This window comes from Equus asinus, chromosome 26, assembly GCF_041296235.1.
Source record: "Equus asinus isolate D_3611 breed Donkey chromosome 26, EquAss-T2T_v2, whole genome shotgun sequence".
Taxonomy (NCBI): Eukaryota; Metazoa; Chordata; class Mammalia; order Perissodactyla; family Equidae; genus Equus; species Equus asinus.
In genome coordinates this window covers 22256280-22282076 of record NC_091815.1, presented here as the reverse complement: position 1 = coordinate 22282076, position 25797 = coordinate 22256280, and the positions used below count along the sequence as shown (strand labels likewise).

Below are 25797 nucleotides of genomic sequence, written 5' to 3'. Positions count from 1 at the left end.
GCAATCCCAAAAGTCCTATGCACCCCAATGTTTATTGCAGCACTGTTTACAATAGCCAAGATGTGGAAGCAACCTAAGTGCCCAGCAACAGACGAATGGATAAAGAAGATGTGGTACATATATACAATGGAATACTACTCAGCTGCAAAACAGAACAAAATCATTCCATTTGCAATAACATGAATGGACCTTGAGAGAATTATGTTAAGTGAAATAAGCCAGCGAGAGAAAGATAATCTGTGTATGACTCCACTCATATGAGGAATTTAAAATTATGGACTAAGAACAGTTTAGTGGATACCAGGGGAAAGGTGGGGTGGGGGGTGGGCACAAAGGGTGAAGTGGTGCACCTACAACACGACTGACAAACATTAATGTACAACTGAAATTTCACAAGATTGTAACCTATCAATAACTCAATAAAAAAATTAAAAAAAGAACGATAGATCTTCATCACTATAAATTTTGCCATTTATAAAATGCTAAATAAACATTGTTTTAAACATTAAAAAAAAAAACCACCTTAAAAAAAAGTGATAAAACAATCCAAATAGAAGAATATAAACAATAAAGGACCCATAGCTAGACTATATAAAGAACTCCCATGAATCGAGAGAGATAATCCAAGAGCAAAACAGGTAAAAGATTTGAACAGGCATTTCACGAAAGAAACCCAAATAGCGAATAAACATATGGTGTTTAATCTCATTATTAATCATGGAAATTCAAATTCAAACCTGTGTGTATAAATATGTGTGTCTGTATAAATAAACAAATATTTAAACCTTTCAGTCTGATGCAACTGACCTAAAGAAAAGGATAAACCATACCTCATTCACACAAAGAAATAATACGTACCTTTGAAAAATGGTATTTTACAAAAACCATTTGACGACATGGGAGAATGACACTTACTAGTGAAAATGGAGGATATAAAAGGGTAAATAAAGTATAATTTGATTTTGGAAAATACAGCAAAACATTAACATTAGTTAATTAGAGTGGTCACATTTTTTTTTTCTTGGTAATTCTGTGTTTTTGAAATCTCTAAAATAACCATGCTTTCATTTTAAAATCATAATAAATATTGTATTTAAAAAGAAGAAAACTCAGCAAACGGAAGTGGAGCATTTTCCAAATAAGTAAACATTAGGTATATGGGAGGCATTGGGCTTTAATACCGGGCCCAACTATCCTTTCTCCAATGGGGAAACGATAGGGATCGATCTTTATTAAGCATTAACTTTCAGAAGAAGGAAAGCAAAGAGGAAACCCCACACACACCTTGGACATTGCTTGTAGAAGTTCATCATGCATTCTTTCCTTCTCTTCTGCGTCTGGCCCGGAGAAGGGTGGAAGCAGGAGAGGAGAAAGTAACTGTGAGACACCAGGTTTTTCTAGTCGCTCAAACTGGTCAGGTCAGAGGTCAGCCGTCAGCCCCCAGCCCCCATCACACACAGGGAATGGAGATCAGAGGAGAATGGGGTATTCTGCCCAATCCCAGTGTCTCAGGGAAAAGATGAGGTCATTGCTGTCCACGGCTATAATCTGACCAAACGTCACAGGGGTTTCCTAGGGACAGAGTTCTGGAGTCACAATCGCACAGTTGACAGGAGCCCATACCCACACACAATGCGACATACATTAAGCAGAGTCATACTTAAATGGACACGCACGCCACACACCCCCACACAGAGCCACATACGGTAACACAGTCACAATCACACACTCACCACGGAACACACACAGTTACACCCACAGTGCCGCAGGGTCACAATCACATACAACCACAGGAACACACAGTCACAACCCCACAATGACAGGCATCCGCACACAGGTCTCAGTGTCACGATCTCTCTCCTAGACAATCCCACAACTTCCCCTCTTCATGCCGCTCCGCCCGCACAGGCGCGAAGTTCCAGGTCCGTACCGGCCTTCGGTCTCCTCAACTTACGCCTTTCGAGTCTCCCGGGGCGGGAACCTGCAGAGTTGAGCCGGTTCCCCAGGGGCCCACGAGTTCTCACCTCACGGATCTAACGGTCCCGCCAGGCGTGACGAAACGTTCGAGTTCCTGCGAGAAGAGCGACGGGCCGACTGAGCCTCTGGGAAATGTAGTCCAGAAGGCGACGCACGGCCGACCTCTGTCAGCGCCCCGCCTGGGCCCGCCTGAAACGACTGCTCCTGCAACTCTCAGCGCCCTCCCGGGTCTCAGAGTTGCGAGGCAGGGAAGCTCGGCGTGCTCCGGCTGAATCTCCGGTGCGGACCCGGCGCACCCGTTCCGTCACGCAGGAAACAGAACATTTCGGCCGGAAGTTGAGTCGAGCCGCAAGGCCTTCTGGGAACTGTTGTGCTCTGGAACGTCCGTTGGGAGGCAGGCGCGGAGGGATGGTTCAGCGTTGCCGGCGCCTCGCCCAGACCTTCCTGCGGGTCTCCGTCACCCAGCCTCCCAGAAACTGCGTGCTGGATGCGCATTCGGACGTTTCCGGCAGGTGACGCTGCCGCGTCCTTGCAGCTGGGTATAGGGAAGGGCCTGGAGCCGTCTGGGCGGCATCCCGGCGCGCGCGTGACGGGGCGGGGCCTTTTAGGAGGCCGGGAGAGTCCTGAGTAGCGGCCGTGCGTGCGGAGTGCTCGCGGTGGGAGTACGCTCCTGGAGAGTGGGTGGGGTTGTTGGAACAGGGAAGTGTGGTGGGAGTTAGTGTGTGGGGGGTGTGATCCTGTGTGTGTGCTTGTGCTAATGTGTGTGAGTGATGGTGTGTGTGTGCAATGGACTAATTGTGATGGGATGTGTGTGTCATGGTGATGTTTGTGGTTGTGTGCGATTGTGATGACGTGTGTGGTGTTGTCTGTGTGATTGTCATGAAAGGTCTGTGGTGAGGTGTTTGTGATATATGTGTGGTGGTTCTTACGTGATTTGGCTTGTGTAGCCTTTGTCATAGCCGGTAACTGCTTGAAAAAACATTTGTCTTGGGTTTCAAGTGGTCGTCCTTCCCCATTGGCTACTCCTTTTTAGTCTCCTTTGCTGCCTTTTCCCCTCCAGAAGTTCTTGACCTGTTGCTTTGCAGTTTTCCTTGGTGATGCTTTCCAGATTCATCATCTCATCATCTTATGGCTTGCTCTTTTATTATGTGCATTAGTTAGCTGTTGCCATGATAATGATGCTGCCAACAAATCACCCCTAAATTCGGTGGCATACAACAGCAAGCATTTATTCTCATGTTCGCCAGTTTGCAGATTCTCTGTCTTCAGCTTATCTAGGCTGCACTTGGCTGAGTGGCTGGGCTGCAGGATGGATTTAGATCTCCACGTGTGTTCTTTCTGCAGCTTTAGCTAAAAGAATTGTGGTTATTAGGATATGTTCTTCTCATTGTGGGTCACTGGAGCACAAGACAGATCTCACAAACACCCTTAAAACCTCTTCTCCGAAATATGCTAATATTACATTAGCCAAAGCAAGCCACATGGCTAAGCTTGACGTTAATTATACCTGTTACCGGAATATTGGGTTCTTATTGTCCCCCAGGATGGAAGTCAAGATCGACAAGAAATGGGAGTAGAAAAGTAAAAGTTCATTAGCTTGTGCACAGGAGAGGCACAAGGGAGCCGTTGCGAAAGGAAAGGGGCAGGTGACCAGCTTATTCGGGAGTGGGATTGTGGGGCTTTTATTAGGCAGAGGCTGGGGAGGAGTGCCTTGTCATGGCATGGAGAGGTGGGGTTGTGCTTCTGCTTGCACTGTTGTCCAACATGCTACCACGTGCGTTGCATGTATCATTAGCGTGCTAGCTTTCTACCCCGGGTGTGATTTTTACTATAGTAATGGGGCTAGGGTCACCTTCAGTGGACTCCTGAGTTCTAGGGTGCATGTGTAAGCCCAAGAAAGTCCAGAGGCTGCCGAATGTAGATCTTGGTGGCCTCTATCTGATTCTCCTAGCTTGCCAATTGGTTAGGGGCCTTAGCTTGTTAGGCCAGGGGCCTTGCAGATGGTCCTGTCTTGTTAGGCTGGTTCCTGTCTCATACCCACCGTTGGATAGTGAGGCAGAGTTAACGTGGTAAAAAGTGTGAATGTATAATCCTGTTAGAGGGGGCTGAAGAATTGAGACCAGCATTCCAATCTACCACATTAAGAAGCATGCCTCTATCCTGGTGAATGTGTTTTAGTCTATGTTCTCTTTTGTCTGATAGTGTTGCTTTTCAGGTTTTGTTATTGTGAGTATTTTCCAGGCATTTTATTTTCCAACTCTTTCTCTTTGTGTCTTTACGCTTCAGGTACATCTCTTGTACAGAGCATATTGCTGGGCTTTTTTCCCCCTTTTATCCTGTTTGTTATTTTAATAGGTGAGTTTAATTCATTTACATTTATTGTGATTGCTCATATAAATTTGTTTTATTTTCTATTTATTATGCAGGTATACCTTAGCCTCTTTTCTCTCTCCACTGCTTTGGTTTCTGTTCTTATCGTTGAATTTTTAACGGGCATGTTTAACAAAACCCACACTTAAACAAGACTTTAGAACACTTGAACTCCAAACTACACACCCATTTCTGTTATTCTTGTTTGATATATTATTTTCTTCTAGTTTCAATACCCCAAATTAGTAATAGTATTTCATTTGTTCAACTTATATATGTATTTTTAAAAATTGTGGTAAAATACAGATAACAAACACATAACATGAAATTTACCATATTAATATCTGCACTCCTATGTTCATTGCAGTAGCCAAGATTTGGAAACATCTATCCATCAACAGATGAATGAATAAAGAAAATGTGGTACACACATACAATGGAATATTATTCAGCCTTAAGAAAGAAGGGAATCTTGCCATTTGTGACAACGTGGATGAACCTTGAGGACCTTATGCTATGTGAAATAAGCCAGTCACAGCACAAATACTACATGATTCCTTTTATATGAAGTATCTAAAATAGACTCAGAGAAACAGAGGATAAAATAGCGGTTTGCAGGGGCTGGAAGAAAGAGGGAAATGGAAAATTGCTTTTCAGTGGGTACAAAGTTTGTTATGCAAGATGAATAAGTTCTAGAGATCTGTACGACATAGTACCTATATTAACAGTATAGTATTATGCACTTTAAAATATGTTAAGAGAATAGATACCATGTTAAGTGTTCTTACCAAAAAAACATAAAACACAAAGAACACAAGCAAATTTTTGGAGATGATGGGTATGTTTAGTACTTTGGTTGTGGTATTGGTATCACAGATGTATGCGTATGTCCATAGAACTCTTTCACCTTGCAAAACAGAAACTCTACACCCATTAAACAATAACTCCCTGATCCTTCTCTCTGCCACCCAGGCAACCACCGTTCTACTTTCTGTTTCTATGAATTTGACTACTTTATGTACCTCATATAAGCCAGATCATACAGTATGTATGTATGTATGTATGTATTCTTTTGTGACTGGTTTATTTAACTTAGTATAATGTCTCCAAGGTTCATCCATGTTAAAGCGTGTGTCAGAATTTCTTTCCTTTTTAAGGCTGAATAATATTCCATTGTATGTATATACTGTAGTTTGTTTATCCATTCACAGGTCAGTGGACATGGGTTGTTTCCACCTTTTGACTCTTGCAAATAATGCTGCTATAAACGTGGGTGTTCAAATATCTGTTCGAGTCCCTGATTTCGGTTCTTTTGGATATATACCCAGAAGTGGAATTTCTGTATCATATGGTAATTCTCTTTTTGATTTTTTGACTAGCATACTGTTTTTCATAGTAGCTATACCATTTTATCAACATTTTTTTGACATCTACTATCAACGACAGAAACAGACAAAAATAAATCCCTGTTTTCATGGAGTTTAAATGAGAGGGTGGACAGACAATATGTATGACAACTATGTGTGTAATTTGTTAGTGATAATCGCTATGGGGAAAAAAATAGAAACCATGTGAGTGATATTAGTAGTATATCCCAAGCATAGCACTTCTCAAAATTTATTATAATTGAATGTTTTCTGTTTTATCATACAGAGCAAGGATTAGTCTACTCTCTTATGTATCATTTTTTTTACCCTTTTACCTAGCAAAGACTCATAGCAGATGATAAATTAATATTTCTTAATATCCATTTTATCTATTCATCCAATAACGTAACATGAGTATAATTTTCATTTCAAATGAAGAGTATGGAAATTTTAAATTGCATCTCTCTTTTACCTCACTTGCTAAGATGGATAGGAAATGGAGTAGCTGCATCTCTTTTTAACTCCAAATCTGGGTTCGCTGCAAATCTGAGTGTTTTTTGACTCAATTTTATGTCTGTCATGGCATCAGGCCTATACCTTTATGCTGACAGAAGATATTTGAGGAGCAAATGTTATGTGAATGTCACTATTATATTCACTTTGTTTCTGGACTCTTGGTGTCTCTGTTGAGCACTAGGTTTAACCTAGGTTGCTGAGTCTTTGAGTTTTCCTCCTGCTGTCTGCATCCAGCATCTCTGGTCAGTGACTCCAGGGAATGTGAATTACAAGCAAGGAAGCTAATTGTTCGGGACTGATTAGTTATCTATTATTATGTAACAAATTACCTCAAAATTTGGTGGCTTAAACAACAATAAGCATTATCTCATGGTTTCTTTGGGGAGTAGAGAGTGACTTAGCTGGGTATTCTGGCTTGGATATTTCATGAAGTTGCAGTCAAGGTGTCTGCAGGGCTGCAGTCATTAGAAGGCTAGACTGGGGCTGGAGGATTTGCTTCCAAGATGGCTGGCAAGTTATTGTTGGCTGCTGACAGGAGCCTCTCCCTAGGGCTGGTTGAGTGTCTTCATGGCATGGTGGGTGGCTTCCCACAAAGAGCGTGATTCAAAAATGTGCAAGACAGAAGCCGCAATGTCTTTTATGACCTAATCTTGGAAGTCATACATTGTGATTCCTGCAGTATCCTGTTGGTTATATAGGTCAACTCTATTCACTGTGGGAGGGGTGTAGAAAAAGCTGAAGGCAGTGATCATTGGGAGCCATCTTAGAGGCTAGTTACCGTTACGGGTCCAGTAAGAAGACATTAGGTAAATTTGATTTATATTGTAAACCCACAGGTCCTGGCTCCACGAAGATAAGACACATCTGTGATGTGAGTAGAAAGAAGACTGAAGAGCAGGTATCTATCATGGAAGAAGATCTCCTGACCTGAGACGACCTCCAGAGGCTGGAGTGTCCTGGGATAGAGTGGGCCTGGGAATTGCTGGAGCTGCAGTCTGTCTTTACCCTTCTGTTCAGAATGGGCGAGGCCTGAATGACATCTCAACCTTCAGAGATCAGCAGTAGCTGTGTGGCAATGGAGCGTTTGAGCCAGATGATGGGAAGGAGAGGTGAGGTGGTTCAGAGATCAGCAGAGTTTAGGAGAGGAAGCCTGTACATTCAGGGACAGAGTAAAAAGAGTTAGAAAATTCAGTACTCCTACCAAGAAAGTTCACATGGGTGTTATTGACTGTGTTGGGTAGACATTTGTATTCACCTGACTATTTGATTCTTTAAAAATAAATGTTTTAAATGTCATTTCTGTTTTTCTTAAATACATTTTAGAAAGTGCTGTTAAATATTATAACCATAAACAAAAGTTTCCTATTCCATCCTTACCCATCCCCTGTTCCCACTTTCCAGAGGCAACCTTTGAACATTTTTTTTTGGATATTCCAGTATTCAGCTCCACCTTTATGAATAACATCTTCATACTGCTAATGCTTGATTTCTCAGGCTTAGACATTTCTTACTGACATTTGACATTGGAGATAAGGATTTATGTCTGTTTTCTACCTAACCCCTTCCTTGTTGCCCTCACCTCACCCTCCCCCTCTTCTCCTTGCCCTTCTTTCTAATATGGTGTTTTATTAGAGGTTGAAGGTTGACCATATGTCAGGATCTGTATCCATTTTCTTTTGAGCTCGTCAATTTTCCCAGCAAAAAGTCCTAGATTTTGCTTGAGGAATATAAGCCAGAACTCCTGCTTTGAGGAGGCAAACAAAGGAAGAAAGGTGGGGAAGCACTGGACACAACACAGGGACACATGACCTCATCTTACAATATGACAACTTTCACTTAATTCTTTTATTTTCTATACATTGCTTCAACTCCATATTCATTTCCGTTTTTCAGCCCCACCTCAAACTCCTGCCTGCAGAAGTAGCTCGTGCCCCCATTCCTGAGCTTTTTCTTGAGGAAGAGCAGCCCTGAGCTAACATCTGCCAATCCTCCTCTTTTTGCTGAGGAAGATTGGCCCTGAGCTAACATCTGTGCCCATCTTCCTCTACTTTATATGTGGGACATCTGCCACAGCATGGCTTTGCCATGTGGTGCCATGTCCACCCTTGGGATCCAAACCGGCGAACCCCGGGCTGCCGAAGCGGAATGTGCAAACTTAACCACTGCGCTACTGAGCCGGCCCCCATTCCTGAGCTTGTAAAGGGTTCTGCCATGGTTTCCCCACCCTCCCCTCAGCCTCACTTAAGGTTCAGCTTTCTCTGGTTAAGTTAGAATACCAGTCATCTGTCTGCTCTCTAGCTTCTAAAATTTTGTTGACATCTCTCATCTGCTGACAAGACATCTCTTGTCTTCTATATTCTTTGACCTTGTGAGATTCAACTTCCTTTGTTCCTTTCATTTTGGTTGGGTTTGGGAGAGAACAGAAATAAATGCAAGTATTCAGTCTTCCATTTTTCACCTAAAGGCCCTGAGTTTTTTAGGGTAAAAAATAAATCAATTAAGTTATTTAAAAATGTCATTAGAGTCATACCTGCATTTCATTCTGTCATTTGAGTGTTCCACAATGCCTATAACTTGTCTCTGATTAAAGTTTTTTTCAAATTTTTACAGTGCTTTATAAATGATTTAATCCTTAAATCTTTGTAGTATTTATTACTATGTACTTAAGATAAATTTTCTATTAAGAATAAAATAGCAGGTTCTTTAGGAAATACTATATCGTCAGTAGATTCATTGGACACCCTATATTTAGCCCTCCAGAAATTGCCATTGGACTCTCTATGATTTAAATTAGTTATCCATGTACATTTCAGTGTCTTTATAGCCTGGTAGTAGTTAACATTTCTCAGTGCTCTGAGGAACATTATAGGAGATATTATACCCACGTGGTACTGAAGATTTCCTTTGTCTGGAGCTTTGAAGTAAATCTGATTTATTTCTCTTCCCTCAGCTTGGCGTTCTCAGGACTCTGCCCTTTTCAAGGAAGAAGAGGATATGACCAGGTCTCTTGTACGTTTTAAGCATTTATTTGTTGCTGCATTATTTTGCAGTGCAGTTGCAGTGGGTTACCTTAACCTACCAGTAAGTTGGAAAACTAAATCAATGAAAATTAAAGTGAGGAAAAACGCAGATAGAAGATCAGAACCAGTTGAAATTTCAGATATGGCTGTGCAGAAAGAGATCCATACAGAATTATTAAAGTTGAGTTCAAATTTGAATATGCTCTGGAGAAGCAGAAGCAAACTGGGACACAGAAGTTTCCATAATTTGCACTGTTTATGCAAAGCTTATAATTAAGGAAAGAAAAAGCCGTTCATTGGTACCTAGGTCAAAAAGAAATTTCAAAATAATTCTGAAATTCTTGTAATATTAAACTCAGCTTTTTTAAAGTCTGTCTTGGCTAAAGATTAAAAACTGAAATCTGGAAGACTAAATGAAACACGTCTTTCAAATGATCTTACACATGCAGTCATGCGCCACACAATGACATTTTGGTCAATGAGGGATGGCGTATGTGACAATGGTCCCATAAGATTGTGCCGTAGAGCCTAGGTGTGTAGTAGGCTATACCATCCAAGTTTGTGTAAGTGCACTCTGATGTTCACATAAGGAAGCTGCCAAAAGACTTATTTCTCAGAACATAGCCCTGGCGTTAAGCAGTACATGACTGTATATTTTCTTCAGTTGAGATTTTTACATGTTGAGCTAAAATATATACTAATATTTTATGGCAAAATCTTATAGTTCTGGTCTTCATAGCACTCTACATCTTTCTTTTATCGTCTCAGAAGATACAGTATTCCTTATCTTCTTATAAAATGACTCATTCTCCTCTGCTCCTGATTCTTTTTGTTTCCAACTCTGGAATCTGCCACACAAATGTTTAAATCCCTCACACAAATATTTTTTAAAAATTAAATTTTTTTTTAAAAGATTTTATTTTCCCTTTTTCTCCCCAAAGCCCCCCGGTACATAGTTGTGTATTTTTAGTTGTGGGTCGATTCTAGTTGTGGCATGTGGGATGCTGCCTCAGCATGGCTTGATGAGTGGTGCCATGTCCACACCCAGGATTCGAACCAGCAAAACCCTGGGCCACCGAGCAGAGCGCGCAAACATAACCACTCGGCCACAAGGCTTGCCCCTAAATATTTTAAATATTTTCCACTTCAGTGCCTCTTTTCCTCAGCTCATATTTCCCATCCTGAAACACACACACACCTCTTTTGATCATTATGATCATGTGGCTCATCCAGTTATTTCTCCTGTTGGTAGAGTGGTTTTCTGGGCCTAGACAGACTTGGTTTGAAATCTTGGCTCAACAACTTACTGAATGCATGATTATAGACAAGTTTCTTAATCTCTTTGACCTCAGTTTCATCATCTGTAAGTGGGGATAGTAGTAGTGTTTATCATGTGGGAATGTTGGCAGGGTTAAATGCACTGTAAGTGATAGTGCTCCATAAATGATAAGTATTAGTAATTGTTAGCTGGATCAGTCTTTCCTACCTGAAAAGGGTTTTAGATGTGTTGGCTGTACTCATTGACCTGCCTTTTTAGTTTAACATATGAAACCAATAAAAGAAGATGTCTGATTTGGATTCATAAAATTAATCCTTTTTAGTAAAACTACCATAAACACTGTAATAAGGCAAAACTGGAAACAGTTTTTGTAATACATACAGCAGAAATATACTAACAATTCAGAAAATTGGATGAAGAACACAAAGAAGCAGTTAGAAGAAACGCAAGTGCCCAATAAATATTTAAACATAATCATGTCACAAAGAAATAGACCATTCAGATTTGCGGATACATTTTTTAGGTGTATTCTGAATTGGTGTGTAATGACCTTCTTTTATGAGAGGATTCCAAATGATTCACACATGCAATTTTTTTAGAGTAAAGAGCTGGAGATGAAGGAGTTGTGATCCTCAAATAGGACACTCTAGCTGTCAAAAAATTCACAGCAGTTCCTTTCAGATACAAGAGCCAGGGGCCGGCCCAGTGGCGCAGCGGTTAAGTGTACACATTCCACTTCGGCAGCCCAGGGTTCGGCAGTTCAGATCCCAGGCGCAGACATGGCACCGCTTGGCAAGCCATGCTGTGCTAGGCGTCCCACATATAAAGTAGAGGTGGATGGGCACAGATGTTAGCTCAGGGCCAGTCTTCCTCAGCAAAAAGAGGAGGATTGGCAGCAGTTGTTAGCTCAGGGCTAATCTTCCTCAAAGAAATAAATAAATAATAAATACATAAAAAAATAAGAAGCAGATGTTTTGGTTTGGACTGTCACGTAGAAGTGGACTGCCTATATTCCTGGGCATACAGTCCCAAATTCATTCTAGAATATAGATATGAATATATCCCATGGCAGTTTTTATTTATATGTGAATAGACTACACAGCAGCTAGAGAAATCCTCTACAACAGTAACAGCTTTATTGAGTACTTATTGCGTGCCAGGTGTACTGTGCTGTAAATTTACATAACTTATTTCATGTGATCATTATCAAAAGCTTATAAAGTAGGTATTTATTTTTTACAGAGAAGGGGAGTGAAGCACAGAGGTTAAGAAGTTTACCTAACTTCATGCATCCAGTGTGTAGTAAAGCCAGGATTCAAACTCTTACAGCCTGACTCCAGGGCCACACTCTGTGATACTGTACAGGTTGAAGTCCCCTCATGAGTGAAGAAATGAAAATTTTTCCAATTGACTGTTCATATTTATTTGTCCATTTTATATTGTTAGTCCTTTTTCTCCTTGAAATTAGAGAATTTCAAGAATGCCTGCTTCAGCATTAGGATTTATGTAAATATCTTCTAATCTGTCCCTTCTATGGTTTCATGTATCTTTTTGTTGTATAGACACTTTAAGTTTGGACAGTTACATTTAGTGTATGATAAATATGCACGTACAATACGAATTCAGTCAAAATTAATATACAACATCAGTATTTAATAGTCCTTTCTTTCAGGAGTTGCCACTGTTGGTCTTTTCTAAGGTCTCTTTCCTAATATTAGGTGAAGTAGATAGTCTCTTTTCAAAGCCTTGTTTTTCATATTTAGTCTTAAATCCAACTGGAATTTAATTTTGTAATTGGTTTGAGGTAAGGATTTACTGATAATGCTATCAGTAGAATTTTTTTGCATGTAAAAGACCAGTTGTTCCAACACCATTTATTAAATAGATCTTTGTGATGCCACCATCATATACATGCTTAATTGTTTCTAGGCTTTTTATTCTTTAATCTATTTGTCTATATCTATACCAGTACTATACTGTTTGTGTGTGTGTGTGTTTACATTGTTTTAGTTACTATAAATTTATAATAACTCTATTTGCTTGGACATGGATTTTCCCACTTCCTGCCACAGACATGTTGTTCTTAGGTTTTCAAAAACTTCTCAGCTACTTTGGGACCTCCATGATTCCATTTGAATTGTAGAATCAGTTTATCTAGTTCTAGGGAAAAATATTCTGTTGGGATTTTAATTAGAATTGCAAAGAATGTATAGACTAATTGGAGAAGAATTGAGTGAAATATCTTTTCTATCTATCACAAAGATGTTTCAATTTAAGGGAATCTTTTTCTTTTTCTCCCCAAGCCCCAGCACATAGTTGTATATCCTAGTTGTAAGTCATTCTAGTTCTTCTGTGTGGGATGCTGCTACAGTGTGGCTTAATTAGCAGTGTGTAGGTTGGTGCCCAGGATCCAAACCAGTGAACCTTGGGCTGCTGAAGCAGAGGGCGTGAACCACTATCCACTGGACCAGCCCCCTAGATACATTTTTTTTTTTTTTTGAGGAAGATTGGCACTAAGGGGCTGGCTCCGTGGCCGAGTGGTTCAGTTTGCGCGCTCCGCTGTGGCAGCCCAGGGTTCCGATCCTGGGCATGGACATGGCACCGCTCGTCAGGCCACGTTGAGGCGGCCTCCCACATCCTACAACTAGAAGGACCTGCAACTAAGATATACAACTATGTACAGGGGGGTTTGGGGAGATAAAGCCAAAAAAAAAAACAGAAGAAGATTGGCAACAGTTGTTAGCTCGCTCAGATGCCAATCTTTAAAAAAAAACGCCTCTTTAAAAAAAAAAAAAGATTGGCACTAAGCTAACATCTGTTTCCAATCTTCCTCTTTTTCTTTTTCTCCCCAAGCCCCAGCACATAGTTGTCTATCCTAGTTGGAAGTCATTCTAGTTCTTTTATGTGGGATGTTGCCACAGCATGGCTTGAGTGGTGTGTAGGTCCGTGCCCAGGATCCAAATGGGCGAACACCAGGCCACTGAAGCAGAGTGTGTGAACTTAACATTTAGCCATGGGGCTGGCCCCCTAAATACATTTTTAGTATACACTTTTTTGGATAAGATACATCATTATTAAATCAATATAAATTCTCCTTAAATTAACCTTCAGATTTATCTGAACCTTGATAAAGATTCTAAATATTTTTCTTAGAATAAGGCAAGTCTATTCAAGCTGAGTCTAGAATACATTTGGAAATAAAAATGTGTACAATAACCAAGAAAGAAATGAAAAAATCTTGTGTGTCATGCTCTAAGTTTCTAAAGGAATATTTAATATTTTTGTAACTTAATAAAAACAAAAACTTTTTTTTTTAAGATTTTATTTTTCCTTTTTCTCCCCAAAGCCCCCTAGTACATAGTTGTATATTCTTAGTTGTGGGTCCTTCTAGTTGTGGCATGTGGGACGCTGCCTCAGCATGTCCTGATGAGTGGTGCCATGTCCGCACCCAGGATCTGAACTGGCGAAACCCTGGGCTGCCGAAGCAGAGCGCACAAACTTAACCACTCGGCCATGGGGCTGGCCCCCAAAAAACGCTTTTGTAAAAAGTTGCCAGTCGGCATATACACCACAGAACTGACTTATAATTACTTTTATTCCCTCACTGTAAACTTTATTATTTTAAAAAAATATTTGTCCTATTAAGTACCTTAAAAGTGAGGGAGAGGAAAGTGCTGTGATACCAGCAAACAAGTCTGGAAATGTTAAGGCTTCTTGCCAAGGCCAGGGGGATACTCGTCTTTTTCTTGTCTGACAGGAGGAGGAATAAAAATGACACTAACTGTGAATTTATGTTTTTCAAGGTTCAGTCCCCTTTGTTCCTTACTACTGATATGGAATTCTTGACATTTGTATGTGAAGAGAGTCAACATCTTAGGGAAACAGACTTTATTATGAGCACTGATTGATCATTTTATACAGTCAGAAATTAACCCTTATTTACTTCTAGGTCTTTTGTTACTTGTTTTATAGTTTTTGTCAGGAGTACAATCTTTATTTGTTTTTTTTTTTTGAATGAGGTTTATGTTCATTTACAAGAGTTAGTGGAAAAGATGTTTTAATGCTAATTTAGTCAAAGCTAGTGGAAAATATGTTTTATTTTCTTGTTGTTGTTTTTCCCTGTCTTTGTTATGGTTTATATTCCATAGGGATTAACTATTCCTGAAACATTGATTGAATGATTACTGGGGTGGCAAGCTCAGTTCTGAGTGCTTCACAGTTTTTGTCTCCTTTAGTCCTTACATCAACTCGTTGAGGAAAATGCCCCTTTACAGATGAAGAAATGGGCTCAAATTTGGCTGTCGAGGTTAAACAATTAGTAAATTTTGAAGCCAGGATTTGAACTCATGATGTCAGACTCTACAGCCTTACTATTAACTAGTAAAAATATCTAGATCCAGTTCCATTTTGAGAACTCAGTACCTTGAAAATTTTTTCACTTAGGTATGTGAATCAGGTTGTCTTCTCAGCTTTTCTGCTTCTTTCGTCAGTAGAACAACAGGCATTTATCCTCACGCTTGGAATCTGCAGGTTGACTATATGGGCTTTGGGCTCTGCTTTGGCCTGGAGGTCAGCTAGCCTTGACTCCGGCAGTGGGGTGGCTCACGTCTGTTCCACATGTGTTCATTCAGGTGAAAGGGCAGCAGCTTCCTGGGGTGAGCTCTTACTTGCCAGATCATGGAGTACGTGAACCAAGTTATTTCAGGCCTCTTCTCACATCATGTTCACTAACATTTCCTTAGCCTTAACAAATGGCTTAGCCAAAGCCCACATTAGTGGATGGGACATCAGTTAGGGTCGGGGAATGAATATTTGTGGAATAATAATCGAATTTATCACAGTAATGTTTTATTATGGAATTATTTTTTATTGAGATTTTTGAAATAGTCTCATAACTTTTTTAAAAAAATAACTATTGACGTATGTCACATACCATAAAATTAACACATTTAAAGAATACAATTCAGTGGTTTTTAGTATATGTACAGTGTTGTAGAACCATCACCAAGTCAGTGTTAGAACATTTTCATCACCCTAAAAAAGAACCCTGTACCCATTAGCTATCACTTCCATCTCCCCCCAAAGCTCCACATGTGGGCAAGCACAGATGTTCTTTTTGTTTGTATAGATTTGTCTATTTGGACATTTATATGAATGGAATCATATGATATGTGTTCCTTTGTGGCTGCCTTTCAGTCAGCATAATGTTTTCAAGGTTCATCCATTTTGTAGCTTGTATCAGTACTTCGTTTCTTTTTATTTCCAGATAATATTCCATTGTATGAATATACCACATTTTATTTATCTATCAGTTAATGGGCATTTTGGTTCTTTCCACTTTTTGGCTATTATGAATAATGTTGCCAAAAACATTCATGTGCAAGTTTTTATATAGACATGTTTTCAGTTCTCTCAGGTTTATACGTAGGAGTGGAATTGCTGGATCATATGGGAACTCTATGCTTAACCTTTTAAGGAACTGCCCACTGTTTTACACAACAGTTGCACCACTTTACATTCCCATCAGCAGTGTTTGAGGGTTCCAGTCTCTCCACATCCTGGTCGACATTTGATATTATCTGTCCTTTTGATTATAGCCATCCTAGTGAATGTGAAGTGGTATTTCATTGTCATTTTGATTTACATACACCAAATGACAGTGATGTTGAGCATCTTTTCATGTGCCTATTGGCCATTTGTATATCCTCTTTGAAGAAATGTCTGTTCACATCCTTTGCCCATTTTTTAATTGGTTCATCTTTTTATTATTGAATTGTAAGAGATCTTTATATATTCTAGATGTATGTCTCTTATCAGATAAATGATTTGTAAATATTTTCTCCCATCCCATGGGTTCTCTTTTCATTTTCTTGATGATGTCTTTTTTTTTTTTTTGAGGAAGATTGCCCTGAGCTAACAACTGCCAATTTTCCTCTTTTTGCTGAGGAAGACTGGCCCTGAGCTAACATCCACATCCATTTTCCTCTCCTTTATACGTGGGATGCCTACCACAGCATGGCTTGCCAAGTGGTGCCATGTCTGCACCTGGGATCTGAACCAGCGAACCCTGAGCCACCAAAGCAGAACGTGCGAACTTAACCGCTGCACCACCGGGCCGGCCCCTGATGATGTCTTTAAAAGAACGAAATTTGTGCATTTTTCTGTTATCCATTTTTATTTACTTTTGTTGCTTGTGCTTTTGGTGTCATATCTAAAAAACCATTTCCTAATCCAATTACACCCTTGTTTTCTTTTTCTTCTTTTTTTTTTCCACATAGTCATAATATCTCTATTTTATTTCAGCTCTTTCAAGTTTTTTGTTTCATTTGTGCCTTTGGTTTTGCTTTGTATTCTGGCTCCTAGCCATAGGTATAGGTTTTACGTTAGATCCTCATTCTCCATCCTCCAATTTGTCATCATCTCTCAACATTTTCCTCTTTGTTGTTTTACTTTGCATTCTAGGAGAGCTTCTCAGGTTTGACCTCCATAGCTGCATTGACATTCTATTTTTTATACCCTCCACTATCTATTAAAAAATATTTTTCATCTTGTATTTTAATTCTGCAGTTGACTGTCTATCTGTTGGCAATCCTCAATCTCACTCATTTCCTTTTTTCATCTCATCCTTGTTTTGCGTCTCAGCCAGATCTCTCCTTCTGCAAAGTGCTTCCAAGCTCTTTCCAAACACACCACTCTCCCAGCACCTTCATGTGTTCACCAACCTGGAAGCTTCTCCACCTGTGTTTTCTTCCAAGAATTTTATAGTTTTAGCTCTTTGATCCATTGTGAGTTAATTTTTGTATGTGGTATGGGGTAGAGATCCAACTTCATTCTTTTGATGTAGATAATCTACTTGTCCCAGCACCATTTGTTGAAAAGACTTTTTTCCCCTCAGGGAATTATCTTGGCATCTTTGTCTAAAATAAATTGACTAAAATGTAAGAGTTTATTTCTGGAATCTCAGTTTTTTCCCTTGATCTCTTATGTCTATCCTTATGCCAGTACTATACTGTCTTGATTATTGAGCTTTGTAGTATGTTTGAAATTGGGAAGTGTGGTTCCTCCAGCTTTGTTCGTCTCTTTCAGGATTGTTTTGGCTATTCTGGGTCCCTTTCATTTTTATATGAATGATAGGGATTACACTGAATTTGTAGATCAGTTTGGGGAGTGTTGTCATTCTTAATATTGTCTTATAATCCATGAACGTGGGATGTCTTTCCTTTTTTTAGGTCTTTAAAATTTTTTTAAACAATACTTTATAATTTTCAGAATGTAAGTTTTACACTGATTATGTTGAATTTATTCTTAAGTATTTTATTCTTTTTGATGCTATTGTAAATGGGGTTGTTTTATTAATTTCATTTTTGGGTGTTCACTGCAAGTGTCTAGAAATAGAATTGAGGTTTTTATATCATTCTTATATCCTGCAACCTTGCTGAAGTCATTTATTAGTTCTAATAGAATTTTAGTGGATTCCTTAGATTTTCTATGTACAAAATCATGCAATCTGAAAATAGAGATAGTTTTATTTTTTCCTTTCCAATCTGGATCATTTTTATTTCATTTTCTTGCCTGATTGCTCTGTCTAGAACATTCACTGCAATGTTGAATAGAAGTGGCAAGAGTGTAACTTGTCTTCTTCCTGACCTTAAGGAGAAAGCATCTAGTCTTTCACCAGTTATTATGATAATAGCTGCAGGTTTTTTGTAGCTGCCTTGTATAACATTGAGGAAGTTTCCTTTTTTGCTAGCTTGTTGAGTGTTTGTATCATGAAAAGGTATTCAGTTTTGTCAAGTGCTTTTTCTGCATCTGTTAAGATAATCATTTAGTTTTTCTCCTTTATTCTATTGATAATTATGCATTATATTACTTGGTTTTCTGGTGTTAAACCAATATTGTGTTCCTGGGGTAAATTCCATTTTGTCATGGTGCATAGTCCTTTTTATGGATTTTTGTTTGTTTGTTTTTAAAGAGCAGTTTTTGGTTCGTGGAAAACTTGAGAGGAAGGTGAATAGTTCATGCCCCCACACATGCATAGCCATCCCTATTATCAACATCCCCCACCAGAGTGGTACTTGTATTGCAATTGATAAACCTGTGTTGACACATCATAATCACTCAAAGTTCATAGTTTACATTAGGGTTCACTCTTGGTGTTGCACCATCTGAGGAATTGGACAAGTGTATAATGACATATATCCATTGTTATAGTATCATTCAGAGTATTTTCACTGACTTAAAAATCCTCTGTGCTTTGCGTATTCATCACTTCCCTCTCCTTCCACAACCCCTGGCAATCAGTGATCTTTTTACTCTCTCCATAATTCTTCCTCTTCCAGAATGTCATATGGTTAGAATCATACAGTATATAGCCTTTTCAGACTGGCTTCTTTCACTTAGTAATGAGCATTTAAGTTTCCTCCATGTCTTTGCATAGCTTGATAGTTCATTTCTCTTTAGCACTGAATAATATTCCATTATCTGGATGTATCACTATTTATTTCTCCATTCACCTACTAAAGGACATCTTGGTTACTTCCAAGTTTTGGCAGTTATGAATAAAGCTGCTATAAACATCTGTGTTCCCTTTTTATATTTTGTTGAATTAAATTTGTTAGCATTTTGGGGCCACTCCAGTGGCCTAATGGTTAGGTTTGGCACGCACCACTTCAGCAGCCTGGGTTTGGTTCCCAGGTGTGGACCTACACCACTCCTCTATCAGTGGCCATGCTGTGATGGCAGCTCACATACAAAAAATAGAGGAAGATTGGCAACAGATGTTAGCTCAGGGCAAATCTTCCTCAGGAAAAAAAAATTTTTTTTAATTGGCATTTTGTTGAGGATTTTTACCTCTGTATTAATAAGAGAGAGTAGTCTGTGGTTTTCTTTTCTTGTCTTTGTCTGGTATTGGTATCAGGGTAATACTGGTCCCATAGAATGAGTGTTTCCTCCTTTTCTGTTTTGGAAGAGTTTGTGAAGAATTGGTATTAATTTTTCTGTGTTGTGTGGTAGAATTCACCGGTGAAGCCATCTGGGCCTGAGCTTTACTTTGTGGGTAGTTTTTTGATTACTAATTCATTTTCTTTACTTGTTACAGATCTGTTCAGATTTTCTATTTTTTTTCTTAACTTCAGTTTCATGGTTTGTATCTTTCTAGGAATTTGTCCATTTCATCTAATTTCTTGGCATACTGTTGTTCATAATGTTCTCCTAATAATCCTTTTTATTTCTGTAAGGTTAGTAATGCCTTCTCTTTCATTCCTGAGTTTAGTGTTTTCAGTCTTCTCTCTTACTTTTGGTCAGTCAAATGAAAGGTTTGTCAATTGTGTTAATCTTTTCAAAGAGCCAATTTTGGGTTTCATTGATTCTATTGTTTTTATCTTTTCTCAATTTTATTGATTTCTGATCTAATGATTATTATTTCCTTCTTTTGGGTTACTTTGGGTTTAGTTTGTTCTTTTTCCAATCTAAAGGTGAAAAGTTAATTTATTGGTTTGCAGCCTTCTTTTTTAATGTAGGTATTACATTAATGTAGCTATAGATTTCCCTCTTAGCCTTACTTTAGTGGCGTCACATAAGTTCTGTTATATTGTGTCTTCATTTTGAATCATCTCAAAGCATGTTGTAATTTCCATTATGATTTCTTTTTTGAGCTAGTGATTATTTAGAATTTTTAAATTTTCACATATTTATGAATTTCACAAATTTCTTTCTGTTACTAATTTCTGATTTGTCTCCGTTGTAATCAGAGAACATACTTTGTATAGTTTCAATCCTTTTAAATTTATTAAGGTTTCCTATATAGCCTAACATATTGTCTATCTTGGAGAGTGTTTGATGTACACTTGAAAAGAGTGTGTATTCTGTTCTTGGGTGGAGTGTTCTATATATATCTGTTAGGCCTAGTTGGTTTATAATGTTCAAATCTTCTATTTCCTTGCTGATCATCTGCCTAGTTGTTCTATCTGTTATTGAGAGTGATGTTTGAAGTTTCCAGCTATTGTTGATTTACCAATTTCCGCCTTCAGTTGTGTCAGTGTTTGCTTCAAGTATTTTGAAATTCTGTTAGATGCATATATGTTTATAACCTTCCTACAAGATTGACCCTTTTGTCATTAGAAAATGTCCTTTATCTCTAGTAACAGTTTTGTTTTAAAGTCTATTTTGTCTAATATTGGTGTATCCACTCCAGCTTTCTTATGCTTGTTCTTTGCATGATACATCTTTTTCTATCATTTTACTTTCAACTTATTTTTGTTTGAACTTAAAGTATGTTTCCTGTAGACACCATATATTTGGATCTTGTTTTTCTCTCCAGTCTGACAATGTCTGCCTTTTTTTTTTTTGGATTGTTTAATCTGTTTACTACTAGCGTTAACACTAGAATGGCTGGATTTACGTCTGCTGTTTTCCTTTTTGTTTTCCATGTCTCATGTCTTTTTTGTTTCTCCTTTACTGCTTTCTTATGATTAGGTGAATTTTTTCTAGTGTAAAATTTTAACTTCCTTAGTGACTTTTCACTGTATTTTCTATGTGATTGCTTTAGTGCTTATCATACACATCTTAACTTATCAGGATCTTCTTCAGATTTATGCTAAATTCCAGTAAGAGATAGAAAGATTACTCCTATGTAACTCTGTTCTCTCTGTCCCTGTTTTGTGCTGTAATTGTTATTCATATTACATCTATATGTTACAAACTCAATACATTATTATAATTGTTACTTTATTTAATGTTACATCTATTGAAAAAGCTGAGAAGATAAAGGAGAGCAAATATATATTTATAACATTTGTTATATTATCCTTATTTATCATTTCTGATCTTCCTCATTTGTTCATATGGGTTGGAGTTACCATCTGGTCTCATTTGCCTTACTCTGGCACAACTTTACTTTGAAGATTTTCTCTTTGTCTCTGGGTTTCAGCATTTTTGCTATGATATATCTGGGTGTGGGTCTCTTTGTGTTTATTATACTTGGAGCTCGCTTAGTTTCTTGGATTCATAAATTAATGTTTTTCATCGAATTTGGGAAGTGTCAGCCATTATTTCTTCAAATGTTTTCTCTACACCTTTCTCTTCTTCTAGTACTTCCACCGTGTATATATTGGTGCACTTGATGGCCCACGTTTCTCTGAGGCTCTGTTTATTTTTCCTCATTCTTTTCCCCCTTTGGTCCTCAGATTATGTACTCTATCAGTGTATCTTCTAGTTTTCTAATTCTTTCTTCTGCCAATTCAGATCTTCTGAGCATATCTAGTGAATTTTTCACTTTGGTGGTTGTACTTCTCAATTTCAGAATTTCTATTTGGCTCTTTTTTATAACTGCTGTCTACTTATTGATTTTCTCTATTTGATGACACATTGTCGTTATACCTTTCTTTAATCATAGTTTCCTTTATTTCTGTGTCTATAATGGCTGCTTTGAAGTCTTAGTGTGTTAAATCTGACATCTGAGCCCTCTCACTGGCAATTTCTGTTGCCTGCTTTTTTTCCCAGCGTATGGGTTTCCCTTTCCTGATTCTTTGACTGTTGTAACTTTTTGTTAAAAACTGAGCATTTGGGCTATATATTGTTGCAACTCTTGATACTGATTCCCTCCCCCATTTTCTAAGACTTGTTTTTATTGTTGCTTAGTTTATTTGTATTGTGACTTGCCTAGATTATTTTAGTGAAGTCTGTTTCCCCTGTAGTGTTATGCTTTTGGTGTCACACCTCAGAGGGCGTAGCCTTGGACATGTACAAAGTCACTCTAGGATGAAAGTGGTTTTAGCAGGGCTCTCTTTGACCATTTGTTTCCTCCATCTCTCTTTTATCACATCCACTAAATGCCAACTAATTGCTCTATTGTTTTTGACAATACCTAGGGCATACATTGCTCACAGTGTGGTCCAATTAAACTCAGGCAGGGGTAGTTTATGAGGCAAGTCTTTGAGGTTTCTTCCAACTTGTTTTTTGTTGTCTTTTTCCCTGGTTCTCGCTGGTCGACTGGCCTATGCTTTACCTTGTTCTTACTTGAAAGGAGCTACCCATCTCCTCTGAATTGCTTACCACCAAATGTGTTTCCAAGTGCTCCCTTAAGCTGGAACTTTGCTCACTCTGTTTCAAATAAGTTCATTTCCTTTCGGGAGAGTTTTTGTGCTTGTAGACTGCCTCTTCTGGATAAAATCTTTGAGTCACCACTCTGGGCTCTTGGTGAGATGGTAGCCTCTGGTCTTCTCGATTTGCCTGTTTTGCTGTAGAACCTCTGCCCTAAAAGTGAACTGGGATAAGGGCTCTTGGTGTTCCAGGATTCTTGAACTGCCACACCTTGGGTAGAACCTCCACTCTAGAGGAAAGGAGCCTTTGACATCTTGGCCGCATTCACTGGGAACTTAGCATCTTCAGGTTGAAGTTGAATGGAATGAGAATGCTGAACATCTGCCCCTCCTAGTGAGATGCCATATCCGCTGGTTGGTGCTAAGAGGAGAAAGAGCCCTGTCTCCTTAGCTGCACCCACCCAGAGTAGAGTGTCTGTCAAGCTGAGCTGGAGTGAGGAGAGGGAGGGAGCTGATGTGGCACAAATGCCACAGACTATCACAGTTTTTACCAAATTTTACTAGATTTTCTTGAATAAATTGTTCTTCATTGCTGTATGCCCTTAGGACAATTTTCAGAGACTTAAATTAAAAAAAACAAAACAAAACACTTTTCTCTGGTTATGCTTGTTTTTCTGGGAAATAGATCCATGGAACACCTCACACTGCTATCCTAGAAGTAAAACTCCTCTCATAACTTTGTAAAACTTACCATTCTACCTTTTATTACATGTTCTTTTTATATCCCAAGTTTGGATCATTGTATTTTATTATTTTTCTTGATTTAGGCTTGACAAGTGTTTGTCTAATTTATTAAAATGATCGAGGTATCTGTTTTTGGAAATGGATATATACACACATATGTATTATAGCTTTTTTTAAGTGTAAAATTAATTTGTTTTTACATTTATGAAGTCCTACATACCAGTTTGCTCCAAAGTTATTTTAATGATTGTTCCCCCACTTTTCACCTAAAATCTTGAATACTGGTTTTTGTAAGTTCATTTGACTAATTTGGTTAATACAATATTGGGTAGTAACAGCTAAAATGTTTTATGTCTGCCTTGGTTCATAAACTGATTAGTGAAACCATTGCCCCAGAGGCTAGTTTTCCACATCTGGTTTTGTCTTCAGTCTTCCTCCCCTCTGCTTTCTCAGACTTGTCTCCGCTTCTCCAAGTCAGGATGATGTGCCGTCATCATTGGCTTTTGATTTTCTTGTCATGATATTTGTCCTATGGTTTCCCATCATTGGTGATTTCACATGCTTTCAACCTCAGCAAGAAAGGTTTTGGGTGCAGGAGTTCTTGTGTATCCAGTTGTCTGTCTTGAATCGGGGGATATCTGTGGGACTCTTAGGCTTGCTGCCGATTGGAGAAGAAGTATAGCGTGCGGATAAAAACATGGGCTCTGCAGACACACTGCTTGGACTGGAATCCAGCTGTACCACCTAGTAGCTTTATGACTATGGGAGTGTTATTCTTAGCCCCAGTTTCCTTACCTTTTAAATGGATAATAATAGTAGCTACTTCATAGCCTTATTAGGGGAATTTAAAAAGTTAATATTTCTAAAGAAATTATATCAGTGCCTGGCACATAGTAAGTCCTCAGTAGATGACAGTGGTGATGATGGTGATGGTAGTAATGACCATAGATCTTAGAGGTAGTTTCTCAGAAACATTAATTGCAATTCAGGCTTTGGTGATTTCCATTTGTATTTCCCATTTTATCTATCTCATTTGTACCATTGCTTGAATAAATTCTCCCAAATGTGGGATATATGGGTGCTTTTCTTTCTTAAAGCCTTGGCAAACCAGGATTTTTCCTTATTTCCTTATTCGGATATTGAAGTTTTTCGGTGAGGAGAAAGAGATATATGTGATCAGGTGACATGCTTTTCCAGGAATTTGTGACTTGTTTCTTGGCTTCTCTTACACCACTCTCATGGTTTTAATTCTGATTGTAAATAAAACAAACAGGAAACAAAGACCTGAGTCCCTTTCTTTGATGCTTAACTGTTGAATCTGTCCTTGACCTACCATGGGTATTCTCTACAACCACCCATATCCTTCAGCTGTGGATTCAGCTCTCAATTTTAGGTTGATGGCTAACAAATTCTCATCTCCTTTCTTCATACCTCTAACTGCATAGTGGACATTTCCCTCTGGAAGTCCTATAGAAATTTCAAGTTTGGCCTTCAAATTTTCATACCTCTCCTCTTTCCTCCTGCCTTATTTCTCTTTCCCTCCCCACTTTTTCCGTGTTCCCTTTCTCACTAGATTACATGGTCACTTGGACAGATTCTGAGCCACTTACCTGTGAGTCAGGTCTGACTCTTACATCTCTGTCACACAGCAGTACAAGTCAGTGACCATTATCTCCAGTTTCCTGCATATTAGATGATGAATGCATAGGTTTGCTGACTCAATAATTAACAGAATCTTGTGGGATATTTCTACTATGGTTTGTTCTCCCCCACAGTATAACACAAGATTAGATAAATAGCAAGACTTAGTATACGGTTTTAAATGAACTTTGATCCCTGGAGACTAGCTAAATGAGTTCTTACATGTTTTGACCACTGCGTCTAATTTTGATGACTTCGTATTAATTAGGGTTGTATTTTTACAGGAAACAGTGACATTTAAGGATGTGGCCGTGGACCTCACCCAGGAGGAATGGCAGCAATTGAAACCTGCTCAGAGGAACTTGTACCGGGACGTGATGCTGGAGAACTACAGCAACTTAGTCACAGTGGGTAAGGGTAGCTTTGCAATTTGACATGGAATTCCTTTCCTTTTTTTTTTAAGATTGACCCCTGAGCTAACAACTGTTGCCAGTCTTCTTTTTTTTTATTCTTCTCCCCAAAGCCCCCCAGTACATAGTTGTATATTCTGGTTATGAGTGCCTCTGGTTGTGCTATGTGGGATGCCACCTCAGCGTGGCTTAATGAGCGGCGCCATGTCTACACCCAGGATTCGAACTGGTGAGACCCTGGGCCGCCAAAGCGGAGTGTGCAAACTTAACCACTCGGCCACAGGGCCGGCCCCTCCATTTTTGAAATGTAGGGAGACTTCTAACTTGCCAGATGAATGTAGTCTTCCCTTTCTTCACATGATTGTATGTATCGCCTTCAGGTAAAGGCTAGTTACTTTGTGTCACTGTGGAAGTTCCTCCATCCTCATTCTTCAA

At 38.8% G+C, this 25797-nt stretch overlaps 2 protein-coding genes across 28 annotated transcripts in view; one reads left to right on the top strand and one right to left on the bottom strand.

Moving 5' to 3' along the window:
• Positions 1 to 2457, bottom strand: part of ZNF829 (zinc finger protein 829) — a 32891-nt gene extending 30434 nt beyond the window's left edge. For 3 of the 10 annotated variants that reach the window (XM_044759468.2, XM_070499050.1, XM_044759471.2), the window contains exons 1-2: positions 1955 to 2053; positions 1285 to 1337 (exon numbers count right to left, since the gene is read on the bottom strand). Coding sequence is in view for 4 of the 10 variants with exons in the window: in XM_070499050.1 (XP_070355151.1) it covers positions 1285 to 1317 (33 nt within the window). In the remaining 6 variants the exon portion in view is untranslated. Of the gene's footprint in view, positions 1 to 1284; positions 1573 to 1930 lie in introns of all 10 variants that reach the window. The other 7 variants (XM_014848802.3, XM_044759470.2, XM_044759469.2 and 4 more) reach the window with 5 other exon arrangements.
• The window catches only part of LOC106836115 (zinc finger protein 568), a 42667-nt gene continuing 19185 nt past the window's right edge, over positions 2316 to 25797 (top strand). For 2 of the 18 annotated variants that reach the window (XM_070498993.1, XM_070498989.1), the window contains exons 1-5: positions 2374 to 2639; positions 4264 to 4332; positions 7067 to 7339; positions 9181 to 9239; positions 25237 to 25363. In XM_070498993.1, the coding sequence (XP_070355094.1) occupies positions 7264 to 7339; positions 9181 to 9239; positions 25237 to 25363 (262 nt within the window). In that variant the 5' untranslated portion in view covers positions 2374 to 2639; positions 4264 to 4332; positions 7067 to 7263. Of the gene's footprint in view, positions 2655 to 4263; positions 4333 to 5573; positions 5699 to 7066; positions 7340 to 9180; positions 9240 to 25236; positions 25364 to 25797 lie in introns of those variants that run through there. The other 16 variants (XM_070498998.1, XM_070498996.1, XM_044759392.2 and 13 more) reach the window with 15 other exon arrangements.